Genomic DNA, 25,589 nt, shown 5'->3' with positions numbered 1-25,589 from the left:
ACCTCTTGGTGACCTTTTTGATGAAAAAAGCTGGCGGGTACCGCTGGTACCCGCCTAAAAGACCGCTGGTACCCGCCAGGCGGTGCCAGATGCGGTGCTGGGTGCCTGTTTTTGGAAAAAAACACGCGGGTACCGGCGGTGTAAATTATACCCGGGTCTGTTTTGACATTCTCTACCCAACCACCCACAGACATTGGATCAGACTCTATCATCATCTCTACAAGGCGCCTCAAGCTCTTCAGTATTCACTTTCATGGATGGCTCTCCACAATGGGTAATGTAATATGTACAAAATCAGGTTCAAAATGGGAGAAACTCCAACATCAAACAGAGCCAGACTATTAGGAAGGACCCTGAGTGTTCACTAGATTTTACTCCTCTATATTCCATCAAGGCATAACTCCTTATCAGATGCATGGCGGGTGATACACCATGGTTATTGTTTCCTCTTATGTCATCCCAAGCCATGTAGTAGATGCCTTGTTGGCCTATTGCCTTGTCCCCTGGTTGGAGGCTTTTTAACCTGTTTCTCATCTTTGTCCTTGTCTCTGAACCACCTGTTGTCCCCTCACTAAAAATGTAAAGCCTTTTGGCCCATTCTTTTTTTCCCCCATCAGATCTTCATTGTCTCTGGTCACAGTTTAACATTACACCAGGGGTGATTTTGACGCACTCTCCAGAGAGTGCCATAGCGTACCCTTTTTCCGGAACTGTGCTGGATGCTTTTGGTGAAATTAGTGTAAGAAATAATGAACAATGCTTGAACTCATCCACAACCGTTCTGAAACTGATCCTGGATTCATCCATAAATCATCAAGAATTAATGCAGAACTCAACTGGAACTCAATCAGAACACAGCTGAAACAACCAAGACACACTGGCCACAATTAAATCATAACTCAATTTGACCTGTTTGTTGATTGTGATGATTTCTTGGGATTCAATTCATATTATTCACATGCTCATGAAGGTGTTCATTGTTTTCACTTTGCTAATGTTTCCCTCATGTGCGCGCGTAAAATGTTGTTACAAATTGTAGGCTGGGCCTCTTTCAGATCAACAACACATACACACCGGTTAGAATGATGTGAAAGGCCCACCTGAATTGTCATATTTCCCTAAATAAAAGCAGGTATCATCTATAATTGAGCCAAAAAAGGATGAAAATAGGGTGAAAGTATGTGTCAAGTCAAGCTTGGAGTTTTGTTGTACCAGATTTCAGCTAGACAACCTGGATTCTTAACACATATAAGATTGTGATTTGTTTTTATGGTTTTTTGTTTTTCATGTCTCCATGCACACATGCATGTGAGCTGTTTTCCATCTTACAATGTCACCTTTGTGTACGCGCGTACATTGTGGTGACAGATCACCAGAGGGGCCTTTCACAGCTCCATGACAATTAAAAACTGGTCAGAAAGCCATTAAAGCCCCAGCTAGTCACATTTATGTTGTGTGAAACCCCTTGCACATAGAGAAATTGATCAACATAAATTCACCATAAATGATTGATAATTGGGCATTGAGTAAATATCATTTCATTATAGGTGGCAATTGAGTTATCCTTAAGGAATGAAACAGTTCTATACAACATTGCATGAGGTCCTGTGATACTTCCTCATAAATTATGACAGACTTCCCCTTGACTTCTGAATAATTTATCATTCATTTCCTAATACACATCTAATTGACATCAGACCCAGAACAACATAAAATTACAGTCAGGCACTCTCTGGAGAGTGCGTCAAATCCTCACCTGGTGTTAGATATCATTATAAATATACTTACCTTGAAAGAATTACCTGTATAGTAGAATACCAGTAACCAGTCTGACTCTACTCCTTTTCCCATCATTTTGTCTGGAAAGCACTATTCTAAATGCTTCATCATTCACACTTTTCTTTAAGAGTCCATACTCTTATTCTTGTTCCATATTACTCTCCTTTCCTGAGAGGCAGCCCTTCACGCACTCATCCCTCTCTAAGGTCTATTCCCCCAAAGAGTAGTTCCACAATGTTATGTTGTATTATCTGCACAATTTAGGCAATGTAACTACCCTTGTTACCCACAGCACCCCGTTATCTACATATAACTAAATAAATGGCCTCTGGGGGCCAAACAAACCAGTACAAATATCTGTCATGCAAGTAAAGCCAGTGTTGGTGTGCAAGTAACCTCGCCGTCAATGCTATGCTTTTGTATTAATCACATCTTACTCCACATGGTCATGAACAACCTTCAACCTATGGCCTGTGTCCCCAAGTCCTTTTGAGCAAACTCAACGGATTTATTATTTAACACCCCCTGGAGCCCCCAATTTGGGGGCTATTGCCTTGTGTTATCTATAACGGAATCTTTTCTGGCCTTGCGCGTGATGTAAAGGCCTCTCTTTTTGAGGTTCTGATGGTGCGTTATCCACTGGATAACACACTAACGGGCCAAAATAGGCTCTTTCCAGCCCAAAATTTATCAGTTACCTGGTGCTCTAAGGGCGCCAAGCTACTTGTCTGTTACAGTGCAAGGGTAACATAACGCAATGCTGTTATGAGTAACTGTAACAATAACATTAACAGCTAAAAAGCTGTTACATTACCGTTATCTGTAACATAACTACCCATTGTTGAACATAAGCACGTCATCCACCAAGCTTCACTCTCATGCTAACTCCTGTTGTCTCTGCCAATCACCTTTGAAATCCTCTCCCTAGCTTCCACACCACTGTTTAGCCTACAATGTCAGGATCCCACATGCCACCTCTGCCCCAGCTACACCCGCTGATGTAGCCCACTTTGGCTGCCCCAGCTTACACCAATCACTGCCTCTGCTGGCCAATTTGAGTCCAGCTCTGCACACCACCTTCAGTTGTGCACTCTGCTCCGCTCTGTGCCTCATCATCCGCAAGCTGTAGTCATTGATCTGTGTTGTCTGCACTCCGCAATGATTTCTTTGTGGTCAATTTTGACATGTGTGCCAGAATTGATCACCATTGCGGGGCCTCATGCTATATTTACAAATCTTGGTCCCTATATCCTGCTGTCTCTCAATAGACTCATCTGTAACCTTGGTATAGGGACAGATCCCTGTTCTGCCAGCTCACAGGAGATATTGGCCCGGTGGACTAATCTCACATCCTGTTGCACTCCTGGTAAAATAAAATTGTTGGTTGTATGAGCCTCAGAAGTTCACTTGGGCGCACAGGTGGTGTCAAACATAGCAAATCCTGTGCTCCACAGTCTTGTGACACCTGCATTTTTTTGACATCTCACCAACCCCCAAACACCCATCTACTACCCTAAGTAGGCGGATTTGGGGCTTTTTGAAAGCCAATTTTAGCTCTCAGAGCACCTCACTTATGGTTGATGCCGCAGCAGCTTGGGAGATAAACGTGACAAACTTCTAGCAGTGCAGATAGCTCCTGTGGTGAATTTGCTCTTAGTGTGTGGTACTTTAGCTCAGCATTCAGCTGAAAAAATGTGGATGCTACCAGATATCCCATGCAGCATACGTGATAAATAATCCAAAATATCCAGAAAAGCCCTGCAGATCATGCCAGATATTTGTGATCTAAGGGTCCATGGGTGGATATCTGGATATCCACAGATATTTCTAGATCCCACATTCCTATTTTGGAGTGTGCTTAGGAACACTCCTATAGGGATGAAAATTGGGCAGGCCCGCCAATGAATGTCTCTATATATTTAATCTGAGTGCTGTGGGCGCAGAAGGTAATGTTTGCACCCTGCAGTGTAATAATATTTCTATTTTATCTGTAGTATTTGACTTTCTTATTACATTTCATGATGAGTTTTGATATGTAGGCAGCTGACACACATGCTACACATCTATCAGGGTTTCAGAAAGACATGTTTGGGCACTCTCACAGATCCCCCCCTCCCCCCACTGGTGAATTAGCAAAGAGATAGTATCCATGACAAGCTATGATATCAAGAGAGTGATGACAACAAGCAATATTTACATAGGAAGTATGCGTTGTTGGATGTTGTGGAAGTGGTTGAGTGGCCCAGACCCGTTTCCAAGTGCAAAGCTATGCTTCATACCCCCCTCAACATATTTTATGGCAGATTCAACTGCATCAATCACTACCTCAAATTTTAAAAGCAGAGCAGGAAAAGTGATCAGGAACCCTAATTACTGAAATGTGGTTCCTTTAGTGCAAGTCCTACTCACAAGAGAATCCCTTGGCCAGGTAAACAGCAAGGGCAGCTGATAAGGTGCATCCTGTTCCATGAGTGTTGGGTGTTTCAAGCCTCCTGAAAGACCATTTTGTGGAGTATCTGTTTAACCAAACTGCATATCTTATCATTGAATAATAATAGTAGGAGAGCTTACTGATGAGTGAATCTTTGGAAACTGTTGGAGTCTGCTTGGTATAGCAAATCAGTCACCATCTCGTTTGACATGAGGATGTGTCCACCTTTAAGGAGGACGTTTCTGGCACCAAGCTGAGCAATCTCACGGCAGCAGTCTTGCATATCCTGGATGCTTTCAATTGTTTGGTTTCTGGATTTCCGACCTGATAGGAGCAGTGCCTCAGGCAGATTTGGAGTCACCAGGCTTGCCCGGCAAAACAGATTGCCAATTAACATCTCCAAGCCGCCTCCTTGAAGCAAATCGTGGCCAGATGTTGAGACCATCACCGGATCAATCACCAGATGTGGTTGGTTGGTTGGATCAGGATAAAATCTTGACAGACTAGCTGCTATTGCATCAATAATTTCAGGACTGTGCAACATTCCTATCACGACAAAAAAATGAGATCTGGGACCATGTTTTGCCACTCCGTGTTTGACCATAAGAAAATCTACTCGCCTGTCTTGATTGCCATGACGGGAATATCACTAAGGACGCTGTTGAGTTGTTGAGATACCATTGACGGGCATATCCCCACCACGCCTGAGACACCCACGGTATTCTGCGCAGTCACGGCGGCTATGGTTATTGAAGTAGAGCAGCAGTTCCAAGGGACACAAGGAGTGTCAGCAAGACGGGTCAAATCGGGCCTGGCAGACAAGCAACTCACTAATCACCGACATTCCGTATGCTTCCAAGCTCGTGAAGGTCTTCAAGTCTGTCAATCCACTCAACAGCAATTAGGTCAATGCTAGCTTGCTGATAACGGGGTTGAAGGTTGGGACTTTGCCTGCTTGGATCCCTGCGCCTCCGCTTGAGTCGCTCCCCGCAATCGTTAAAACATTTATCGATTCCATTCGTTTTTCGTTCTTTTGTTTTGGTGTTTGCGGTTGCGTTATTGCTTGCGCTTTCTCTGACGTTTGGGTTAAGTTGTTGGTGGTACAACTTGGCTGATGGTGCCAACCCATGACCAGCTTCACCGCGGGACTACCCGAGAGTCCCCGTGACCCGCCGCGCCCCAAGCCACCGCGTCTTCACCTATGACCACTCTGGCGTCCCCAGTCACCAGAACGCCTCCACCACGCAACGGTCATCCAGAAAACACTGCAGCCTCCGATCATCCGATCTCCTGTGATGAGATGATGGACGAAGCAGAGAACCACCAGGAAGAAGATTTGCTAGAGCCGGATCCTCAGTTTGGCGACAGTCATCCGATTCCGAACCGAACCTCTACCGAACGCCCGGTCCCTACTCGTACATCACTCCCAGAAAAACGGCACACGGATCTCACCGACCCATCTCAGCCGGCACTAGTTCAACGAATAAAGAGAGAGGCGCCGACATTCGACCCGCCGGTGTCCTTTGATGAGATGATGGACGAAGCGGAGAACTACCAGGAAGAAGATTTGCTAGAGCCGGATCCTCAGTTTGGCGACAGTCATCCGATTCCGAACCGAACCTCTACCGAACGCCCGGTCCCTACTCGTACATCACTCCCAGAAAAACGGCACACGGATCTCACCGACCCATCTCAGCCGGCACCGGTTGAACGAGTCAGGAGACAGGCGCCAACATTCGACCCACCGGTGTCCTTTGATGAGATGATGGACGAAGCGGAGAACTACCAGGAAGAAGATTTCCTAGAGCTGGATTCCCAGTTTGGCGACATTCGCCCAAACCGACCCCCTTTCGAACGCCTGGTGCCTACTCGTGCATCACTCCCAGAAAAACGGTACACGGATGTCACTGGCCCACGAATCAGAAGAGAAGCGCCGACATTCGACCCGCCAGTGTCCATTGATGAGATGATGGACGAAGCGGAGAACTACCAGGGAGAAGATTTCCTAGAGATGGATTCTCAGTTTGGCGACAGTCATCCAAACCGACCCACCTCTGCCCAACGCCCGATCCCCACACTCCCAGAAGAACGGCAGAGAGATCTCGCCGACCCATCCCAGCCTCGCTGGATCCCTACTACTTCCATCGTGGCCACCAAACTTGACGGGACCAAGATCCGTATTCCTCGGCGCAAGAAGATCGGCTCTACTCAGGTTGTTAGTGGGCCGCTCTCACCTATCTCATCACCAGTCCTCCATTCTCTTTTTTATTGGTTTTCTACGACTTCTGACTGATGAGCTATGCGGGAAAATATAGACGAGAGGTGGTTCGAAGTCCACTGAAGCTTTACAAAAGCAGTGCCTCGAATTGCTCGATGAACCGATTCACCGAATGTTGCAAGCAGTTCGCGAAGAAATTTTACACAAAGACGTCCTAGCCGCAGCGTTTGTGGCATTTTTTTTATCTCCATGCTCTCCCCCTCTAGTCGAAGTTATACATCTACGCGTTAGAAACAAAATACATTCAAGTGAAAGCTGATTTCAAGCAAATCTGTACATCATTAAAGGTCGGCGAGTCTACCCCCTAAAGTCGAAAACCCAAACCCTGGTCCACGTTCTCTCTGGACAGATCGTTATCGACCGGCCAAATTTATTGACTTGATTGGTGATGAGGTATGTTAGTGATTCCCAACTTGAGAATAAGTGATCAACTGCTGACCTCCCGATTCCCGCAGCGAACATTTAGGAGCGCAATGAGCTGGTTAAAAACATGGGATAGATGTGTGTTCAAGAAGATAGAATCCAAGAAACGAAAACGGGACAGATCACAGCCACAGTGGGGTTCGAGTGCGCAATCGAATTTGTTTGCCGAAGCAGCGGAGACTGATCCATATGGACGTCCTCAGGAAAAAGTCCTACTATTGGCCGGCAAGCCTGGTCTGGGAAAGACGACGATGGCCGAAGTTTTGGCGACACAAGCTGGGTACCAAGTTATCGAGATCAACGCCAGTGATGATCGAAGCTCGCGGACGGTGACGGATCAGATCAAGAGCGCACTGGAAAGTCGAACATTAGATGCTGGGGCCAAGTTCGGAGGCGGCCTTTCACTCAAGTCTAACCGCCCGACATGTGTGATCATCGATGAAATTGATGGCGCCGCCGCCGGTGGTGGTGGTGGTGGTGGGGCCGGGGGTAACGAGGCTGGATTCGTCAAAGCACTGGTTAAGTTGGTTACCGAAGGCAGCACGAATGTGACCAAAGTTAACAGTTGAGTGGACTTCTGTGGTTCTTCTTCAATCCGCGTCGTCTTGCTAACTTTGAAAAATCTTGTTGCACGATATGACTATGCAAAGGTAAAGGAAAAAGTCTTGATCAGAGACCACTACTGCGACCAATAATTTGTATATGCAACGATTTGTATGCGCCAGTACTTCGGCCACTACGACCGATTTCGCGAATTATCAGATTTAACAATCCAACGCCATTGACGATCGTCAAACGATTGCAGACGATCTGCAAATCCGAGAAGCTGTTAGCCGACCTAAACAACCTGAATTACTTGGTCAAGTTAGCCTCGGGTGATCTGAGGAGCTGTCTAAACACTTTGCAGTTCATCAGCACTCAGAGTACCACGCTCACCGATCAAATCATCAAGTCCGCTGTCGAAGCTAGCGTCAAAGATTCCGGCTCATCTATCCAAACTGTTCTATCTCACTTATTCAAAATTCCCGTCAGAAAATCGGCAAGCAAGAAGGATCCATCTGGTATGTAGTACCTCGTAAAAATTTTCAATATATTATCCGGTTTGTGCATTGTTGGACTGTTTTAACTTCCTTGTTTTGGTAGGCTCGAAGGATGTGTATCTCACTGAATTGATTAGAGACATCAGTGCCTGTGGCCAGAATGACCGGGTTGTCCAGGGCTGCTTCGAGTCATACTTGACGATGAAGCAACCGACGGATCTGTGGCGGACGTATGAACGCTTACATGATTGGCTAGAGTTTTACGACCGACTGGAGACGAAGATTTGGAAGGACCAGGAGTACCAGCTGTCGAGTTATGTGCCTTATTCGATCGCGATCTGGCGAGAACTGATGGGAAACGTGACCAATAAGGCCCCCGATTACCCCAAAGTCGAGTATGAGCACTTCCTCAAACGGTCCATCAACGAGGAGACTCTTTCCACCTTCAACGCCAACTTACCTCCAGTCGTCAAAGCTAGCTTCAAATCTCGAGAAGTCGTCTGCGAACTCCTGCCCTTCTTGATCAGGATCTTGTCAGTTGACCTTCGACCTGTTAACTCCAAGTTGATCAAAAAGGAGGAGAAAGAAGTCCTGTCCAGGCTGGTTTCTATCATGATCGAACTGGGCCTGAGGTTCGTTCAAGATAAGGGTGAAGATGGCCAACTCTCATATACCTTGGAACCGTGAGTTTTAACTTCTGATTTTCGGTCTTATCAGGTTGAACAATTTTGCTGCGTTTGCGCTTGGTGGTCCTCGGGTCAGCCGCTAATGAAACTTCTACTGCGATGTCCACGTTGGCGTTCTTTGGCTGAGAGGCTTCGGTCTGTGTCTGCTTGACCATTCAAGAACAAGTTCCACTCAGCCAAACAGCACCATCGCACCCGAATTGCACGCAGCGGTATCATTGACGCTTGAGTCGATGACCACTGAGCGTAAACGGGGCAATCTTGCTTAACCTGCTATTTCTGCCTTCCTATGATCGAACCTGTGACTCAACAAAATGCCTTTTTGATCCCTTTTCTCGACTCTTACGCATCCAAATTGATGTCTAAGAGCGGTCGATTTCCCAGTTTATTACGAAGGGAAAAGGCCAGTTGATATCCCGCCGCCGAGATATTCGGTCCGGCAGATGATTCTCAATGAGGTATCTATCGACCTTCTTCTTTCACTGATGATCCGGTTATTAAGTATGCAGGCTACTGAACAATAGCTCGCTCTTGGACGTGAGAATAGATGAATTTGTTGGCCCGTGCCCGCAAACAAGATCGGCCAACCGCCTCCGATAAGACGCCCGGCACGGCTGCTTCCATCATCAATGCTTACAAACAGCACGTTCTTTCGTTTCTCTTTATCTCTTTGCTTAAAAATCGACCTTCGTTAGACCAAAAGGCTTACTCGCTTTCCATGTTTTTCGAATAAACTTAGGAAACCTAATGCATTGAAACCCGATCTTCCAGAGGTAGATACATCCAACCCTAAATACAGTCTTCTCCTGCCTTTCTTGATCCGCTCTCCAGAAAATGAGTCGTTACTGATTAACTCGACCATGTTTTGATTTGTAGAAAGCTGCGCTCGATTTCTTCGGGCGCAAACGGATCGAAACAAACCAGCAAGATAAAACAGGTCCTAGTACGTTCATCCGATCTTCTCCTCCCCTACAGAGCGGTAATTAACCGGTTGTGACTTGCCTTTCTTCAACGCAACCAATAGCCACAGGTCAGAAAGATCTGCCCAAAGAGAAGGTGAAAATACTCTATAGATATCATGAGGTCAATAACGTGTTCCCATCTTTCTTTCTCTCTCCAATACTCTTGAAATGTCTTTATTTTCTTCTGACAAACCATATTGTCAAAGCTGACCTACTGCTTGTCTATCTTGCAGGGATTTTCTAATGCTGTCAAGAAAGGAATTACGTTCAATGAATTGATGTCAAAATGATGCTTTTTCCCATCTCAACTCAGCTTGTCATTCTACTTTGGTTGCAAATGATTTGTTATATGTACTTAGAATGTCGTCTATCTGCAATTGGTTGGCCAGATTCTTGCAATGAATTGTTTGATGTATTTTTGTTTCTAGCAATGCAGGAGTTTTTTTTCTCCGGTTCTGTGGTTGGCATCCTAACAAAACTGACAAATTGGACCTAGCCCGTGTTGCATACATACGCACAATTGTCTAACGGGCTAAAGACACGACTCCCGCCTAAACAGGATTTAAAAAACCTTTAAAATTTTGAAACGTCGGACAAATCAAGACAACTATGCGGGTGGAAAAATTCGAGGCTCGGTGGGCTTATGAATATTCAACAGTTCACCTTACAACGCGTGTATGTAGGAGAGCTCAAAGGGCAAGACGATGCTAGGTTCCAAGGACCTTACAACGCGTGTAGGAGAGCTCAAAGGCAGGACGATGCGAGGTACATAAAGCAAAATCCTTATTTCATTGAAGGCTGCACTTATTGTACAGACAGAAAAACTAATCCCCAACTAAGGGGCGATTGAAAAAGCATACAGACATCATTTATGTAAGCATCTAGAAGTATTTCCTTATGTCATACTTCCCTATATTTTACACGGATCATACTCTACATGGATCATCAGACAAAAGAAACGTTTCTCAAGAGAATTTTTTTGGTATAAATAATAATAAAGAAAATTAGATTAGGCACAAAGAGGGAAATAGTTATCAAATTGATGTATAGATAGACGCTACTGGGGGTGCGGGTTAAAGTGAGAGTTCGATTCTGTGCGAGATGGTATCAGGGGATCAGAGGTGAATGTTACGGTCAAGACAATGGAGGGAAATGAGACTGACTTGATTTTGTCGGTGGTGATCCTGATTGCACGAGGTCCAGCGTCAGCGGGGTTTCCGGGCTTGGAGTCCTGGAGGAACGATATGATTGGGGAAAGGTCAGTTATCCAGGGTACATAAAGATAGCAGAAGTAAGTGCGAAAGACGGGGTGGGAGACTAACATTCATAATCGTGATTCCTCCGGGGAGTTCGATCTGCTTGGGTGCAGGGTGGTCCTTGTCAGCCAGATGCTCATGACCTTCCGGGGCGGGAGGGTGGTCCTTTGGTTCGACATGAGCATTCGCGGCTCCCGGAGGGGTCGGGTGGTCTTTTTCGGCAGGATGGTCTTTGGGTTCGTCATGACCGTTTGCGGCAGGTGGAGGCGCGGGGTGGTCTTTGGGTCCGTCGTGAGCGGGTGGAGGCGCGGGGTGGTCTTTGGGCTCATCGTGCCCGCTCGCAGCCGGTGGAGGCGGGGGGTGGTCTTTCTCGAGAGGATGTTCCTTTGGATCATGCTCGGGTTTCGGGCCTGCTGGGGCGGGAGGATGAGCGGGCGTGGTGGGTGGGAAGATGGAGTCCACGCGTTCGATCCGGATCCCGGCGATGACTGCAATCTCGGTCGTTTGTGTCTTGACTTTTTCCGGGCCATGGGCTCCCGGCGGGGGGTGCTCATCATCTTTGATTGGATGGGGTGGGCCCGCTGGAGTAGCCTCCGGGTGGCCGTCTGGCTTGTGGGGGTCGGCAGCTGCAGGGGGCGGAGGCGGATGCTCCTCCGGGCGGCCGGCTGGCTTGTGTGGGTCAGCAGCTGTAGGGGGTGGGGGTGGGGGTGGGGGTGGGGGTGGATGCTATTTGTTTGTTGAAGGCGAAAGGGAAGGCGTGGTTCACGAGAGGATCAGCGACCTGTGACGCAACGACTGGAGGATACACTGCATGTGCGCTTACCGCTTCCGGCCCGCCCTCTTTCTGAGCTGGAGGCACACCGCCACTGTGATCATCCCCGTGAGGTTGAGCCTTGCTGTCTGGCTGAGGTGTCTTATCCACTTGAGCTTTGACATCCGCAGCCGAAGGGTCGTCGTCGGGGTTCGGAATCTCCTTGTTTGGCCCGTGGCCCGACCCATTCTCCTTTTGGGCGGGGGGGTTCTGAAGGGAAAAACAATAGAAGGATGTTGAGTAAGGCCGCGAAGATTTTGCCGGGGACTCAGAGCAGGGTCAACTCACCGGTCCGTGCGCCTGGTTGGGGGGACTTGCCTTCGAGGCATCGGAGTCGGGAGCGTGTTTTTCTTGCGGATTGTGATCGGCAGTAGGCGGCGGAGCTTTCTCGTGGTCGCCTGCACCCGTCGCCGGTCCGTCGGACTTCTCTTTTGGCTCGGGATGCACATCGACCGGGGCCATGTCACTAGGCGGTGGGGTACCAAGGATTCGATCCACGTGCTGAGAAATTGTTTCAGCCGTGCTAGATCGTGGTTGCACCAGGTGTGATTTTTTCATTCTTTGGGTGGTCGGAGTATCACTCCTGCCGTGGTGGGCTGAAGAGGACATGCCGGGTGCGAAATCACGGGACGACTCCCAGAGGCCGCCCACCGGGGCAGAGTAGGAATCTTGGATGAGAGGCATCACGCCCAAAAGCAAGGCGGCACCTAGGCTTCGGCTTGAAGGCATGTTGGGAAAAGTTGGGCGTAAAACAGTGAAGCTATAGCGTTGATGCTCGAGGTAACTCTGGATTCCTGGACAGGATTTGAGTGCTGGGGATGATGGGCAGTCGAGTGAGAGGCGGTGGCTTGAGCAGCTACTGAGACCGGGATGAGGTCCTCTTTATAGCTTCGAAGGACTCGCCGCTGCCTCCGGAGGAAGAGCAGCGGAAGGTCCCCAAGCTTTGTCGGTTCGGCTTGGACCAGAAGTGCCGATCACTGATCTGGCTGTTTGGGCTTTTGCAACTTATCCCGATCAACGTCGCTATGTGTGAGCAACACGGCAGGGCATTCAAATGTGGACACCCTTCATCGAACACTTCACTGAGCAGATCTATGTGCGGATCAGTGTCAGAGCGACTGTAATTATTCTTCATGCATGAATTACTCCGACGGGATGGTTTGTCCCGAGAACGATCGGTTGCCACAACTTGAACATCCACCTAGCTCTGCACAGAGCCAAGGCTGAGCGACTGGAGTGGCGGACCGGTCGGGCTTGTCAAGCTGTCAAGTGCCTGGCCCCGCCAGGTAGACAAGCTGCTCGGAGGGCATTGGCTAACAGTGCTCGGGTACATCTGTCGATTTGGCCGACGCAACCGAGGCAGTACATAGGTTTGTGCCATCCTTTTGGAAAGTAGATGGAATGACAAGCAGTTGATGGACCGGTCGGGGTCCCATGGCGAGGCTTCGTCAGAGCAGCTCAAAGCTTCCAATCAGACCCAAAAGTTGGCAACAGAAACAATAGGGGCCAGCTAAGCCAGCTATTGACTGTTCGAAAAATACCAAGCTCCTCAAAGGCATGTTGGTGAAAATTCCTAGCCTGGGAATCAAGAGCTGGTTTTGAGGTTCTGATTCATGGATTTCTAGGTACGGATATTCTAAAAAAATGACCTGCCATGTGCCACTGCTACACCGTGAGCCCATCCAAGCCATTCCAATTCCTGCTCATCTACTTAAGCCCCTTTATGCCTGGGCCAGCAAAGAGGATTGACCAGATTGGAGAATTGCAGGCCCTTGGAAGCAAAGAACAGTCTCGGGTGTTTCGAATTTCCCAAGCGTATCATCCTCTGCTTTCAGCGGGGCTTGATTATTCTACTGATTCTAATCTGGTTTCTCTCGTATTTAGTGCAGAAGGCTGGCATGTAAGGTACCGGACGGTCCGGAAGCTGCGATCTTCCTATAGACAGAGATAGAGAGCAATCCACGCTGCTAGTCCTTCAACAGGAGGAACGTAAATCTTCAAGAGCAACGAGTCCTCAGCTCTCTTCAATTATAAATGAAGGGTGACCTGTGGGATGAGAGGATCGGTGTCGTATTCCTCCAGGTAAGCCGCTGATTAGAAAATATACCAAACTAAACGACTCATCATCGAAACGAGTTTTTCTTCTTCTTCCCTTGAAGTTAGAAGCTGCTCCCATCACGCAAAATACAGAGAAGAAGAAGTAAAAGAATTCTTCCTAAATGGCATCCATCTCTGTAGCTCCCGCCCTGTCTTCTCCTTACCTTTGGCAGTTGGTCGTCAATTATATCACCGTCCCTGTGCTCTTGATCCAGGGAGCTCTCCTACATCCGTATTACGAACCTGACCCACAAGCCCGCAAGATAAGAGCGTGGCTGGCGCCTGTAACTATCTTCCTCGCCATCTATAGTCAGAAAACAAGGCTCTTCCATCCCCTAGAAGACTATCTGCATATCAACTGTGAGTCACTTACTTTTCAAAACCCATGTCTTGTTACAATTTCTGCCCACATTCCATTTTATTGACTTGAATGCATCTCAGATTGCGTTGCGGCCATCCCGACGTTCCACATCATCTGTGTCGCGCTGCAATATGCCAGCCATAGGGGTCCCGCCAGACAGATCGATGTGGCCAAGCACAAGAAAGACGACGACGAGCCGGCCTCCTCCTCAGACACTGACTCGGATAATTCGTCGAGTATCACCAATTCGGACTCTCAAGTCACGCCTACCATAGTGGTCCAAGCCAGGAGGGTTTCTAAGACGGCCCCGAAGAAGAGTAAAACAATAGTTCCCACAAAGTCAAAAGAATCCCCTCCTAGTATCGGTGAACTAGCACGCTTTTCGATATGGATGACAAGCAGGTAAAATAAAATGACCGTATCATCCTTTTGATAATTGAATAGAAATAGTGCCCTTCTGCCACAGTCTAATTTATTTCATGTTTCCACAGCCCCAGATCTTTAGGCTATGTTTGGGGACCACCTGCATCCGTGCTCTCGCCGGCACCGAAGAGACCAATGGGCAAGTTCTTGTTGAGGTTATTCGGCCGGCTGGTAGTCAACCAGTTAGCTTTGATCGCCTTTTGTTCGATCGCTTTGCCGACCGCAGCCCACCCGGAAAAAATATACGGCTGGCTCAACCAATACGTAGATCTTCCGGACACCTGGCTGGTCCGCTTTTTCTGTGAAAAGGCGTTCATGCTACCCTGGGGAAGCGTGGGCCTACATTCCTTCGATCTCGTTGGATGTCTCCTGATCATCTGGGAGCTGGTCTGGATCACCGGGGCCCGCTTGGTCCTCCCAAGTACATCGAAATGGAGGCCGGAGCCATTTGACACGACCCAGTATCCCGACCTCTTTTCAAAACCGGTGTTCAGGACCAGTTTGACTGAATTCTGGTCGAAAGGCAAATATTCCGCTATGAAGAGACCTTCCTTACTGTCTGTCTGAGTTTCTGAAGCGAAATCACTTCCTCTCAATACAGGTTGGCAGTCTACCTTTAGAAGAGACTTCATTTTTTGCGGCGCGGAGCCATTCGCGAAACTCTTTGCCCCGTATGGAGTAACGGCCTCCAGACTAGCTGGACTTATGGGCGCTATGTTCATGAGTGGCCTTTTGGTGAGCACTACGTGTTAATCACAATCAAGTACAAATATTCGGTCCTTTGATACTAGATTATTTCGTTGAACCTTCCGGTAACGGTTTCCCGGCATAGCACGAATGGGGTAACTTGTTTTCATCCTTCAGAAGTAGACCATTGTAGCCCTGACACTTCTTTGTGCCTACAGGATTGGTTACATGTACAAATTATCAGATTGACTGGTCTTTCCGGACGACAATATTTTTCGTACTTTCGGGGTTGGGGATCGCGTTTGAGATGGTTTTCAAGCAGCTGACTGGACGGCGAGTTGGGGGGGTACTAGGCTGGCTTTGGCTGTGGGGGTGGTTTGCTTTTTGGTGCCAAATGTTTATGGATGCCTGGTGGGTGCTGCTTCTTGTTCCCTAAGCACACTCTATGACTCATCGAAAACCCATGATTCCTCTGCGAACAATCAGGTTTGACATAGGAGTAGGACTGGCAGGCATGCGCGGTCCTTATGAGGTAAACCAATGGCCAATGGCCAAGTTCCTGGTGCCTCTGGGTCCATTGTTACCGGATGAAGTTTTATCGATGTTTTCCGCGGTGTTCTCGAAATTGACATCTGTGCTGGTTGGACAATGATTCGAGAATATCCCTCACCGCTCATGTTTACTCCATTATGCACTGTGAGTGAGTTTCCTGCATTTTTTTCTAGCAGTGATGCTCATTTTTAGGGACTTCATCAATCTGAACAATATTATAGCTTTTCATCATTCAATTTCCTCATTATCCAACACACGCTTAGTCCATCAACTACTGGTCATTCCATGTACTTTTCCCAAAAGGATGCACAAATTCAAAAAAAGAAAGAAGTGTAACTGATTTCCACAATTGCTTGCTGTTTTTCTCTAACTGTAAAAATACTAATAATGATTGGGGAATCTGAAAGGTTTTGTGAAAGAGTCACTTTCCAGTGTATGCGCAATGTCAATAGATAGCAAAAAATGACTGGCCACATATCAGGCCACCGCTTCGGGCGGGTTTTGTCCCGTCGGGCATACCCGACTATCCGACTCGGTCGGGCGGGGCGCGGGGGGTTACATTTTGCAATGCAAGGGCATAGTCCCCAATTTCGGGGCTCCAGCCCCAGGGGGTGTGAAATTCAAAAGGTTGTACAAATCACGCGTTGTGAAAGGCAAAAGGGGAAGAGTCCATGGCACCATATAATTTTTCTACACACTGAAATACCAAGTCCGATCAAGCAGAGCAGAGTCTGTACACGGGCTGAACAGGGGGTTATTCAATTTGCAATCTTGATGCCCGATGAGATTGTTCTCATTACTTGGAAGGGAGGAGACGAGTGGTTCAACTATTTTTACTTGAATTTTTAACAAATACGACAAGAAATTGTTCATGAAGTAGAAGACCAGATCTAGAAATGCTTCGAAACAGCCCCCTGAACTCTTGGTTATCCCCATGGTCCTTGAATTTATGATAGAAGATAGCCATGGTCACCAGTCTCCTATGAGTCGATGAAGAGCCAAATTCTTCACAGAGAGTCTTGAGATCATTCCAACCTTTCTCCGGCGTGGGCGAGAACATTGCATTTTCGAGGTGTTCATCAAGCTTGATGATTTGCATAAACTTTTCTAGATCAACTGTGCGGTAAGATTTTAATGATGCCGGAGAGTCAGTATCAATGGTGTCAGGTGCGAGATAGTGTGATAGATGACTCAATATACGAACTTATCTCTTCTCCAAATCGGCCCGGAAAAATGAATTCTAATTTGGAAAAGATAGAGGTAAGGGAGAAAGTGTCAGTGTTATGATATACCAGGGTAAATTATTGGTGAAACAAACCGCGTTCCCATCTTAAACATTTTGCTCCGTCAACAGTTATGACTCCGTGAATATCGTTGACAAATTCAAGCATTGCATTGATATCAGGCAGACGCCTTTGAAGATTTCTATACCTCAACTTAAGGCTGAGGAGGCCATACGAGGCAGATACGGCCAGGTGTGATACCACACCTGAGCGAGCGTGTCTAGCTTGGCGTAAAGTGTAAGCAAGTATTTTAAGCCATTCCTTGACTTGTTCATCCGTGGCCAGATGATTGTGCAGAACACCCTTGAAACCAAATTGTATTAAGTAAGCTGCATATTCAGGGTCAAATCTCTCATCCCGCATGTGTCGGATGAAAAGACTGCGCGGGTCGTTTTCGTCCAAAGCTCTCCACTCGATGACGACTGAACCAACAGTGTAAGTTATTAGCTTCAGACATGATGGGGACTATGATAGCCCCGATATGTGTGGTGGAGTTCATTGTGTACCTTCTCTGTAGAATGTAATGACTGCCGGGGAACAAGAGTGAAATGGGTCAAAGAGGAAAATTGGGGAGAACAGAGCGGCGGAAAGATCTCAGCAATTATTGCCTAATCTCAAGCACATTTGAAGGAATGGATCAGTACTCACGCGTCTTCAGATCTGCATTCTCGGGTTCGTTTTTGGTTTTTAATTCTATATAGACAGAGAGGCATCGCGCGCGAAAACATGAGAATCAGTAGTGTTCCTGACACCCCATGATGTGTCTGGATTAGAGTACTGGAGGTGTCAAATAATCTCGAGGCCTACCTAGACGAGGTCCTGGAGATCCGCATCATAAAAAATTGTGTCAGTTTTGTTTTAGCAGAACGTGTCAATGCGAAGAGGAGCGAGAGAGGAAAATATGTGGAAGTAGTTGTGGCATGAGACTAGGGCTTCTTTACACACCTTCAAATTCTACACAAAGCTGTAGGAAATCTAAAAGTTGACCCCTGACCTTTAAAGATTCTACTGGGGAGATCCAATATTTAAGGTTAAACGGTGCCTCGAATGTGGAGAACGAAGAGCTGCCAGCCGAATCGAGAGCGGGGTTTATCCTGAACATATCCATTCCTCTTGTGATCATATCCATTCCTTGCGTGGCATGTGCCAGTTGCAAGATGAAAAATGAGAAGCACAGGACGATTAATGTGGGGAATTGCATCTGTGGTGAAGGAGTGTTGAGCAGTGTGATGGTTAGCTCGAATGGCTGACGGTGGGAGGGGCTTTTATGCTCATCTCCTTCGGAGCTGCCGGCACTTGTTTGAAGCTGCATAAAAACATTGACACATTGGTTTCGACCATCAAGCATGACGGGAGCCCACAGCATCCTGCCACTTCCCATGTTTTTGGAAGTCTGAAACTCCCAAACTCCTCTAACTTACATTGTAGCTAATTCCCTCCTCGGGGGAGCGAAGCAACCTCCGAAGGAGGGACTTAGAGCATCTCCACCCGGGGAGGTAAAAGTGGGTTGCTAAAACCCCGGGATGGCAACTCAATTTTTGCATATAGCAACCCGCGCGGCTCTGGCACACACCCGTGGTTGCTATAATCCAGAAGCACTCCAAGATGACCAAGTCATCAAATGGAGTTACAACGAACCTAATGAACAATACAGCCAGTCACCGATCGGCGATAGCTTGCGAAGGTCCCTAGGACCGGTATAGCCGGTCATCGATGGCTTGCCAAGCTCTTGATGACTGGTATAGCCGGTTGTCGATGGCTTGCTGCAAAGCTCTCAATGACCGGAATACATCACCAGTCATTGATAGCTTCCAAAGCTTGAGCTTTCAAGGCTCTCAATTGGTATAGCCTCTCAATGACCGGGCAGACAGTTAGCAGGACAGCCAGTCATCGATAGCTTGCAGTGCTCTCGATGACCAGTTTGGTGGAGGGTACATATTTGTAGTTATTCTAGGGTAGGTGTAGGCACTTCTGATGTGGGTAGAGAGGGGGGGATGAGCTTGGGGCAGTTGCTATCGAGTTGCTAGTGGGTTGCCATACATAGCAACCCGATCGAGAATTTTAGCTCCCGAGCCAAAATAGAAACTCGTTTGGCACCCCGGGTGGGTGGTGTTTTTTGGGTTTGGGTTGGTAAACGCGGGATAGCAACCTGGTTTACCACCCCGGGTGGAGATGCTCTTACGGGCTATGTCGACCCCGCGGCAGTAGATAATTAGCACTTTTGGCAGAGACTTTTTTAAAATCAATCTGCTGTCTTTGTTTCTGAACCTTTTTTTCTCTAATTTACATTTCTGAGATGGCTTAAGCTGTCCCCTTCTTTCTACTATTTTTTCTCATCCTCAACGCCTCTGGTTGATGTGCAATCATAGTTGTAACATTATCAATTTCAGATTCTGTACAGTGCAAAATGTGGAATGTATGATGAAGTGGACACTTGTCAGTCAAAAATAAGGACTTCATGGGGCACCCAAGGCCCCAAAAAATTTACAAAGAAACTCCATGATGTTGTGCACATTTTGCTCCCCCAAAATTTTATTACCTGGTGACAAATGGTGCGTCCAGAGAGGATTGAAAAACATCATTTTTCTAATTCTCTACTGCCACGGGGTTGACATAGCGCATAAGTCCCTCCTTTGGACAAGCTTAAAAAAGCCTCACTACAAGAGCCCCAAAGGGGCAGCCCCGCAGGGTCTCTGTCTCACAGAGAGGCTTACACCACGGGCAAAACTCAACAAAATGATTTCGATTGCCAACCAATATCATTTCAGTTGGTCTGCCGGCAAGGGGGGAATGTGTCCGAAGGGGGCGCTAAACAAATCCAAACCAACCTCGGAACGCTCAACCAAGAGAGATCCTTCTAGCTGGGAGTATCAACAACCCAAGAAGAAAGTTGGTCGGCCTAAAAAGGTTGCAGAGAGCAAAGAAGCGGCCCCTAAACAAAAGCGGGGACAACCTTGCAAGACAGCTAAATCTAATCTTCCATGTCACAAAAAGAAAGCGAAGGTATCCTCTGACACCGAAGGCAATCTTTCAGATGAATCGGTCGATGTTTCGGATGAATCAGAGACCTCTCTTCCTTGTGATCCTATGCCAATAGTGACCGTAAGTGTCAATGTATATTGTTGCCCATGTGACTAATTTAACAAAACTAATCACTCAATCACATGATATCACAGAGGTCTGGGCGTGTTGTTCAAAGGACAAATGGTCGAGTGGTGGAGGCAAATGGAGAATTTAGCTTCAAAAATTCAAACCAAAGTCAATCCGACCGCATGGATGTAGATGAAGCAAATCACATGGCTGTAGATCAAGCAAATCACATGGATGTTGATAAAGCTGAAAATAATTCAGATTCAACTGAATCTGATACCAAATCCGAACATGAACAAGCTTATGACTGGGTCAGATTTGACCAGGTATGGTTTTAAACTCTTTTTATATGTATGTAGTACACCTGATCTTATGTGTTTGTCATTCAATCTAGGCTCATTGTCAGTACAACTCGGTGCCAACCAGATTAAGACATGTGATCTCGATGATCCACGACGTTGCAGGCAATGGACATTGCGGTTTCAGCTCGGCTTCTGTGAGTATGGGCCTAACCGATGACACTTCCTGGAAAGATGTACGAAAGGAAATGGTTGAAGCGATGGACACGATCGAGGTATACAAAGACAAGAATTACTTATCGACTGTGTCCAATTCAATTCCTTTTGATTGATTGCGATCAAACCTAAATTACTTCAGGCCGTTTGCGAAGCAAACCCATTGGATTAACTTTCCTCGACACAGCGATCTTCTGGCAAACGCGTTTCAACGACCGGTTATTCACATCTCCAATTTGATCACTGAGACTTACCTTCCTTTAATGCATGGGCCAACGACCAACCCCCCAATCTTTGTTGTTTATTTGGAAGGTCAGTATCACTACAACACGATTTGATTTGAAGGCAGTATCTTTCCCGCACCTAGTATATCTCATCACTGGTTTAAATGGAGAAGCGCAGCTGCCTTGGCATGAGAGAACTTTATTCAATTGAATCGAGATGAATGGGACCGAAGATTTCCACGAGATCCTAATGTAACCCCTGTTGTGTTGGATATAGATTAGACTCAGGCATTTGCATTAGTAAATTTATTAATAAGAATTTGTTAATCATAGTTTTTCTTTCATTTGGTCATCTTCTTTTGCTTACTTGAGACGCAAAAATGCCTTTATGTGATGATTTCTTGTTTTTGATGCAAAAATGCCCCGGTGTGGCCATTTCTTACATTCTAAACACATTGCAGCTGCCAAAGATGGCATGAAATAACATCAATCAAATTGTCAAGGTGTTTTAAGGGCCCTAACAGAAAGTAAACACCCAATTTCATTTGGTTGTATGAAACCTACTAAGCATAATGAAATTGGACAAATACATAGCCTCCTGGGTGAATACAACTCAGGAAAACACCTAATAGTGCTTTTTGAACATGCTGCTTTATGCTTTCATTCAAAACATTGAAGCCCTCAGGCCTTGGGAACATGCTTCTTGGGCGGGTGCAGCGGTTTTTTGGACTTAATTTTGCATGATTTTTTGGGGGGTGAAGGGGCCCTTAGATTTCATCAAGAATTTTTCAAGGGGCCTCTGAGAACCCAGACTCTTGGTTGGTAAAGAAAAAAGTTGAAAAAAGCTATTCCTTCTTTTGGGGGTTTGTGCAGTGCGCGAAGAGTTTTGAGCTACCGCGCACTGTGGCCGAGACGTCGAGTGGACGACCCCCACAGTGCGTGACAAGTTTTTTGCAGTGCGCGAAGTACATCCGTATTTTTTAGTTCCCAAATCGCCACCTGCAAGAATGATTCCACTAACGTTTGGGAGCCAGACGGCAAGCAATCACTTGGCACCCTGTGACGCCCGCGCCAACTGCAGTGACGCGAGGTTCACACAACAGTCCCAGAACAATTACATCAGCAACAACCACCGCGACCATTTAGACTCAACACCTCCGCGCCTTCCTAGCTCAGTAGAGAATAGCTGATTCACCTCTACTGAGCTAGGTATGTTTTCCCATTTCCCTTTCTTTCTCATTTTCCTCTCTCATCTCTTCTTTCCCTTATTCATCCTTGTAAATAGAGAGAATAGCTGATTCACCTCTACTGAGCTAGATTTGTGCAATTTATACTGCTGGGTTCTAGAAATTCTCTCCAAGACACAAGTTCTTGTCTAGCCCCAAAACCCTCACTGGATCCTCCCGGATCATACTTCACTGGACTGTAGTGAAGGACCTAACAGAGGTCCTTACACTTTTTTTTTCTCGAACCCATCGACCCTCGTCTCCGACAATGGCCCCCCTTTCTTCACCAGCTTCGCCGGCCCGAATCATTATTCAACTACGACTTAATGGAATACTTGTGCAAGCCATGATTGATACAGGCTCGGAATTGGACCTAATAAAGCCAGGGCTGATTCCACTCGCGAAACTTGAACGACGAGAACTGGCAAAACCAATCGGTATTCGAATGGCCCTACACGGAAATTTGCCGGAGCAAGTGGTCATCCGACATTTTGTACTGGCCACCCTTGATGATGTTACCTCGGGGATCTCATTCGAGGACTTCCCTTTGAAGGTGGGCCACAACGACGGCGTGTACGATTTAATACTTGGAATACCGTTCATCAATTGATTTGACCTAGCCGTATTCAGTAGGCAACGAGCGCTTCAATGCCTACGGACGGGCATACAAATTTTATACTTTAGGGTTAATCAGGAGGAGGCCGCCTTGGCAGCAACAGCCCCATCGCCTTCTCTAGACCCATCACCGGAAAGATGTATCCTGAAAGATTTCGCCGATCTCTTCCCTCAAGACATCCCAGCTGTTTCCGAAGAAGCCAAGGAAGCAGGCCTTTTCACGGATGGATCCTTTCCCTTGAAGCTTCAGAACAAGAGCTCGCGGGTCCGGCATCGAATCATTTTGACGGACCCAAATGTGATCATAAATGAAAAACAGTACCCGTATCCGCACAAATACCTGGCTGCGTGGCGAAAACTACTGGACCAACACCTCGAGGCGGGCAGGATCCGGAGATCGACGAGCCAATACGCTTCCCCTAGCCTGATAATCCCGAAAAAGGATCCGGAAGCCTTACCCCGGTGGCTTTGTGATTACTGCCGATTGAACAGCCTGACAGTGAAGGACCGGGCACCACTGCCAAATGTAGATGAGCTTATTCGGATAGTGGCGACTGGGAAAATCTTTTCCATCATCGACCAAACAAATGCATTTTTTCAGACCACGATGCGAGAAGCAGACATACCGCTTACAGCTTTGAAAACCCCGTGGGGACTGATGGAATGGTGTGTCATGCCTATGGGACTGACTAACGCACCGGATACACACCAAGCACAATTGGAAGAGGCGCTCGGAGACCTCATCAACAAGTTCTGTGTTGTATACCTAGACGACATTGTGGTCTACTCACAATCCCCGGAAGAACACGCAACACATGTTCGTGCGGTGTTGGATCAAATTAGAGCCGCCCATCTATACTGTTCCCCCAAGAAGCCATTCTTGTTTCGCGACAAGGTGAAATTCCTTGGGCATTGGATCTCAGCCAACGGTATCCGAGCAGATGAAGAGAAGATTGAGTCAGTACAGAACTGGCCCTCTCCAAAATCTCCGAAGGGTGTGAAGCGATTTCTGGGGACAGTCCAGTGGATGAAGAAATTTGTCTGGGGACTTCAAAAATATGTTGGTAACCTGACCCCCCTCACCAGCACCAAACTGAACCCGAAAGACTTTAAATGGGGGGAACTCAAGGAGAAGGCCTTCAACAACATCAAAAAGATCATGACCTCCCTCCCTTGCTTGAAGAACGTTGACTATGATTTGCAGGAAGCCCTGTGGCTCTTCACGAACGCCAGCGGCTCAGGCCTAGGCGCTGCACTGTTCCAGGGTGAAGACTGGAAAGGCGCTTCTCCCATTGCGTATGAATCCCACCAAATGACGGCGGCCAAACGGAATTACCCAGTCCACGAACAGGAACTGCTTGCTGTCATCCACGCGCTGCAGAAATGGAAGATGTTGCTCTTGGGGATGAAGGTGAATGTTATGTCCAACCACCACTCCTTGATCCATATTCCCAAACAACAGAACCTCAGCAAACGGCAAGCGAGATGGACTGAACTGATGGCAGATTTCGATTTGCACTTTAATTACATCAAAGGTGAAGGCAACACCGTTGTGGACGCCCTGTCAAGGAAGGATCTCCCGGCAGACGACGAAGAAGTCTCATTGGCAGACGTGGCCTGTGTGGCCTCTTTAACTGAACTCTCCGCTACTCTTTCGGACAACATCAAGAAGGCAGTGGTAGCGGGGTATGAAAACGACCTGTTCTGCCAAGCAATGAGGAACACTATGCCCTTACACAAAAACTACACGGACATCGACGGCTTCCTTTTTGTGGATGGACGACTCGTGATTCCAGCTGACAAAGACCTTCGACGCGCCTTGATTGACAAATCCCACCAACGCCTCGGGCACCTTGGTCATGTCAAGACTTTGACGGAACTTTGACGCGATTTTTTTTGGCCCAAAATGACCATCGAAATTCTGAAATTTGTACAATCATGCCCAACCTGTCAACGCACGAAAGCACAAACTACAGCGCCGGCGGGTAAGATGGCGACACCTAACTTCCCAAGAATTCCGCTGTCAGATCTGGCAATTGACTTTGTCGGCCCACTCAAATCGTCGGCACATTATGACATGATTTTAACCTGCACCTGCCGCCTTTTGGGTTTCACACGTATCATCCCAGTACTACCATCCGAAACAGCGGAGAAAACAGCAGCCAGGCTGTTTGGCGGCTGGATGGCCACATTTGGAGCTCTGAAATCCATTATCAGTGATAGAGGCAAGACGTGGACCTCACGCTTTTGGAAAGCATTGATGTCCCGCCTAAAGATTAATTTCCATATGTCAACATCATTTCACCCTCAGGCCGATGGGCGCAGTGAACGGACGAATAAGACCGTTGGACAAATACTACGTTCCTTCACCGCAAAGAAACAATCGAAATGGCTCAAAGTGCTTCCCGCCGTTGAGCTGGCAATCAACTCTGCCGTCAATGTCTCCACCGGATACAGCCCGTTTGATCTTCTTTTTGGCCAACCTCCAGGCCTCTTCCCCTCAATGCCTCCGACCAACAACCAGCCTACCAGCCTTGCGACGTGGTTAAAACTCCAAGAGGGAGTGTGGGCGGACGCGCGTGATGCGCTGTGGACCAGCAGAGTAAAGCAAGCCAGACAACACAACAAACAACATGGTAACGAGCCAAATCTGCTCCCGGATGACTGGGCCCTATTGAACTCAGCTGACTGGCGTGGAAAACACACAACCGGCGTCGATAAACTGAAGGAACTATTTGAGGGACCGTACCGAGTCATGAAAATCTTCAACCACGGCCTCAACGCTGAACTTGCCTTCCCTGCCGGAGACAAACAACACCCGATCTTTCACATCTCAAAACTGAAGAAATA

General features: G+C 47.3%; 5 protein-coding genes across 5 annotated transcripts; 2 read left to right on the top strand and 3 right to left on the bottom strand.

The window, feature by feature from the left end:
- Positions 1-3,972: 3,972 nt before the first annotated feature.
- Positions 3,973-5,228, bottom strand: PtA15_8A185 (uncharacterized protein; the record flags this gene model as incomplete). The annotated part of the gene is made up of 6 exons (XM_053171587.1): positions 3,973-4,100; positions 4,189-4,271; positions 4,351-4,756; positions 4,831-4,950; positions 5,042-5,089; positions 5,162-5,228. 6 exons carry the CDS (start codon positions 5,226-5,228, stop codon positions 3,973-3,975), a joined length of 852 nt encoding a protein of 283 aa, XP_053022836.1.
- Positions 5,229-5,411: 183 nt separating this feature from the next.
- Positions 5,412-9,889, top strand: PtA15_8A184 (uncharacterized protein; the record flags this gene model as incomplete). The annotated part of the gene is made up of 12 exons (XM_053171586.1): positions 5,412-6,425; positions 6,526-6,653; positions 6,776-6,881; positions 6,944-7,475; positions 7,562-7,972; positions 8,055-8,634; positions 9,005-9,095; positions 9,185-9,279; positions 9,377-9,410; positions 9,514-9,580; positions 9,662-9,720; positions 9,833-9,889. 12 exons carry the CDS (start codon positions 5,412-5,414, stop codon positions 9,887-9,889), a joined length of 3,174 nt encoding a protein of 1,057 aa, XP_053022835.1.
- A 783-nt stretch (positions 9,890-10,672) lies between these two features.
- Positions 10,673-12,395, bottom strand: PtA15_8A183 (uncharacterized protein; the record flags this gene model as incomplete). Its single annotated transcript, XM_053171585.1, has 5 exons — positions 10,673-10,691; positions 10,763-10,830; positions 10,922-11,524; positions 11,679-11,876; positions 11,955-12,395. The coding sequence occupies 5 exons, from the start codon at positions 12,393-12,395 to the stop codon at positions 10,673-10,675; spliced, it is 1,329 nt and encodes a 442-aa protein (XP_053022834.1).
- Positions 12,396-13,700: 1,305 nt separating this feature from the next.
- On the top strand, positions 13,701-15,683 carry PtA15_8A182 (uncharacterized protein; the record flags this gene model as incomplete). Its single annotated transcript, XM_053171584.1, has 6 exons — positions 13,701-13,748; positions 13,937-14,123; positions 14,205-14,526; positions 14,616-15,070; positions 15,149-15,282; positions 15,588-15,683. 6 exons carry the CDS (start codon positions 13,701-13,703, stop codon positions 15,681-15,683), a joined length of 1,242 nt encoding a protein of 413 aa, XP_053022833.1.
- Positions 15,684-16,609: 926 nt separating this feature from the next.
- On the bottom strand, positions 16,610-18,270 carry PtA15_8A181 (uncharacterized protein; the record flags this gene model as incomplete). Its single annotated transcript, XM_053171583.1, has 8 exons — positions 16,610-16,622; positions 16,707-16,902; positions 16,991-17,026; positions 17,105-17,491; positions 17,576-17,596; positions 17,718-17,762; positions 17,877-17,888; positions 18,015-18,270. The coding sequence occupies 8 exons, from the start codon at positions 18,268-18,270 to the stop codon at positions 16,610-16,612; spliced, it is 966 nt and encodes a 321-aa protein (XP_053022832.1).
- Positions 18,271-25,589: the final 7,319 nt, after the last annotated feature.

The sequence above is a fragment of the Puccinia triticina genome, chromosome 8A, assembly GCF_026914185.1.
Source record: "Puccinia triticina chromosome 8A, complete sequence".
NCBI classification, from domain to species: domain Eukaryota; kingdom Fungi; phylum Basidiomycota; class Pucciniomycetes; order Pucciniales; family Pucciniaceae; genus Puccinia; species Puccinia triticina.
Note: the sequence above shows the minus strand (reverse complement) of the source record. Positions and strands in the feature narration are given on the sequence as shown.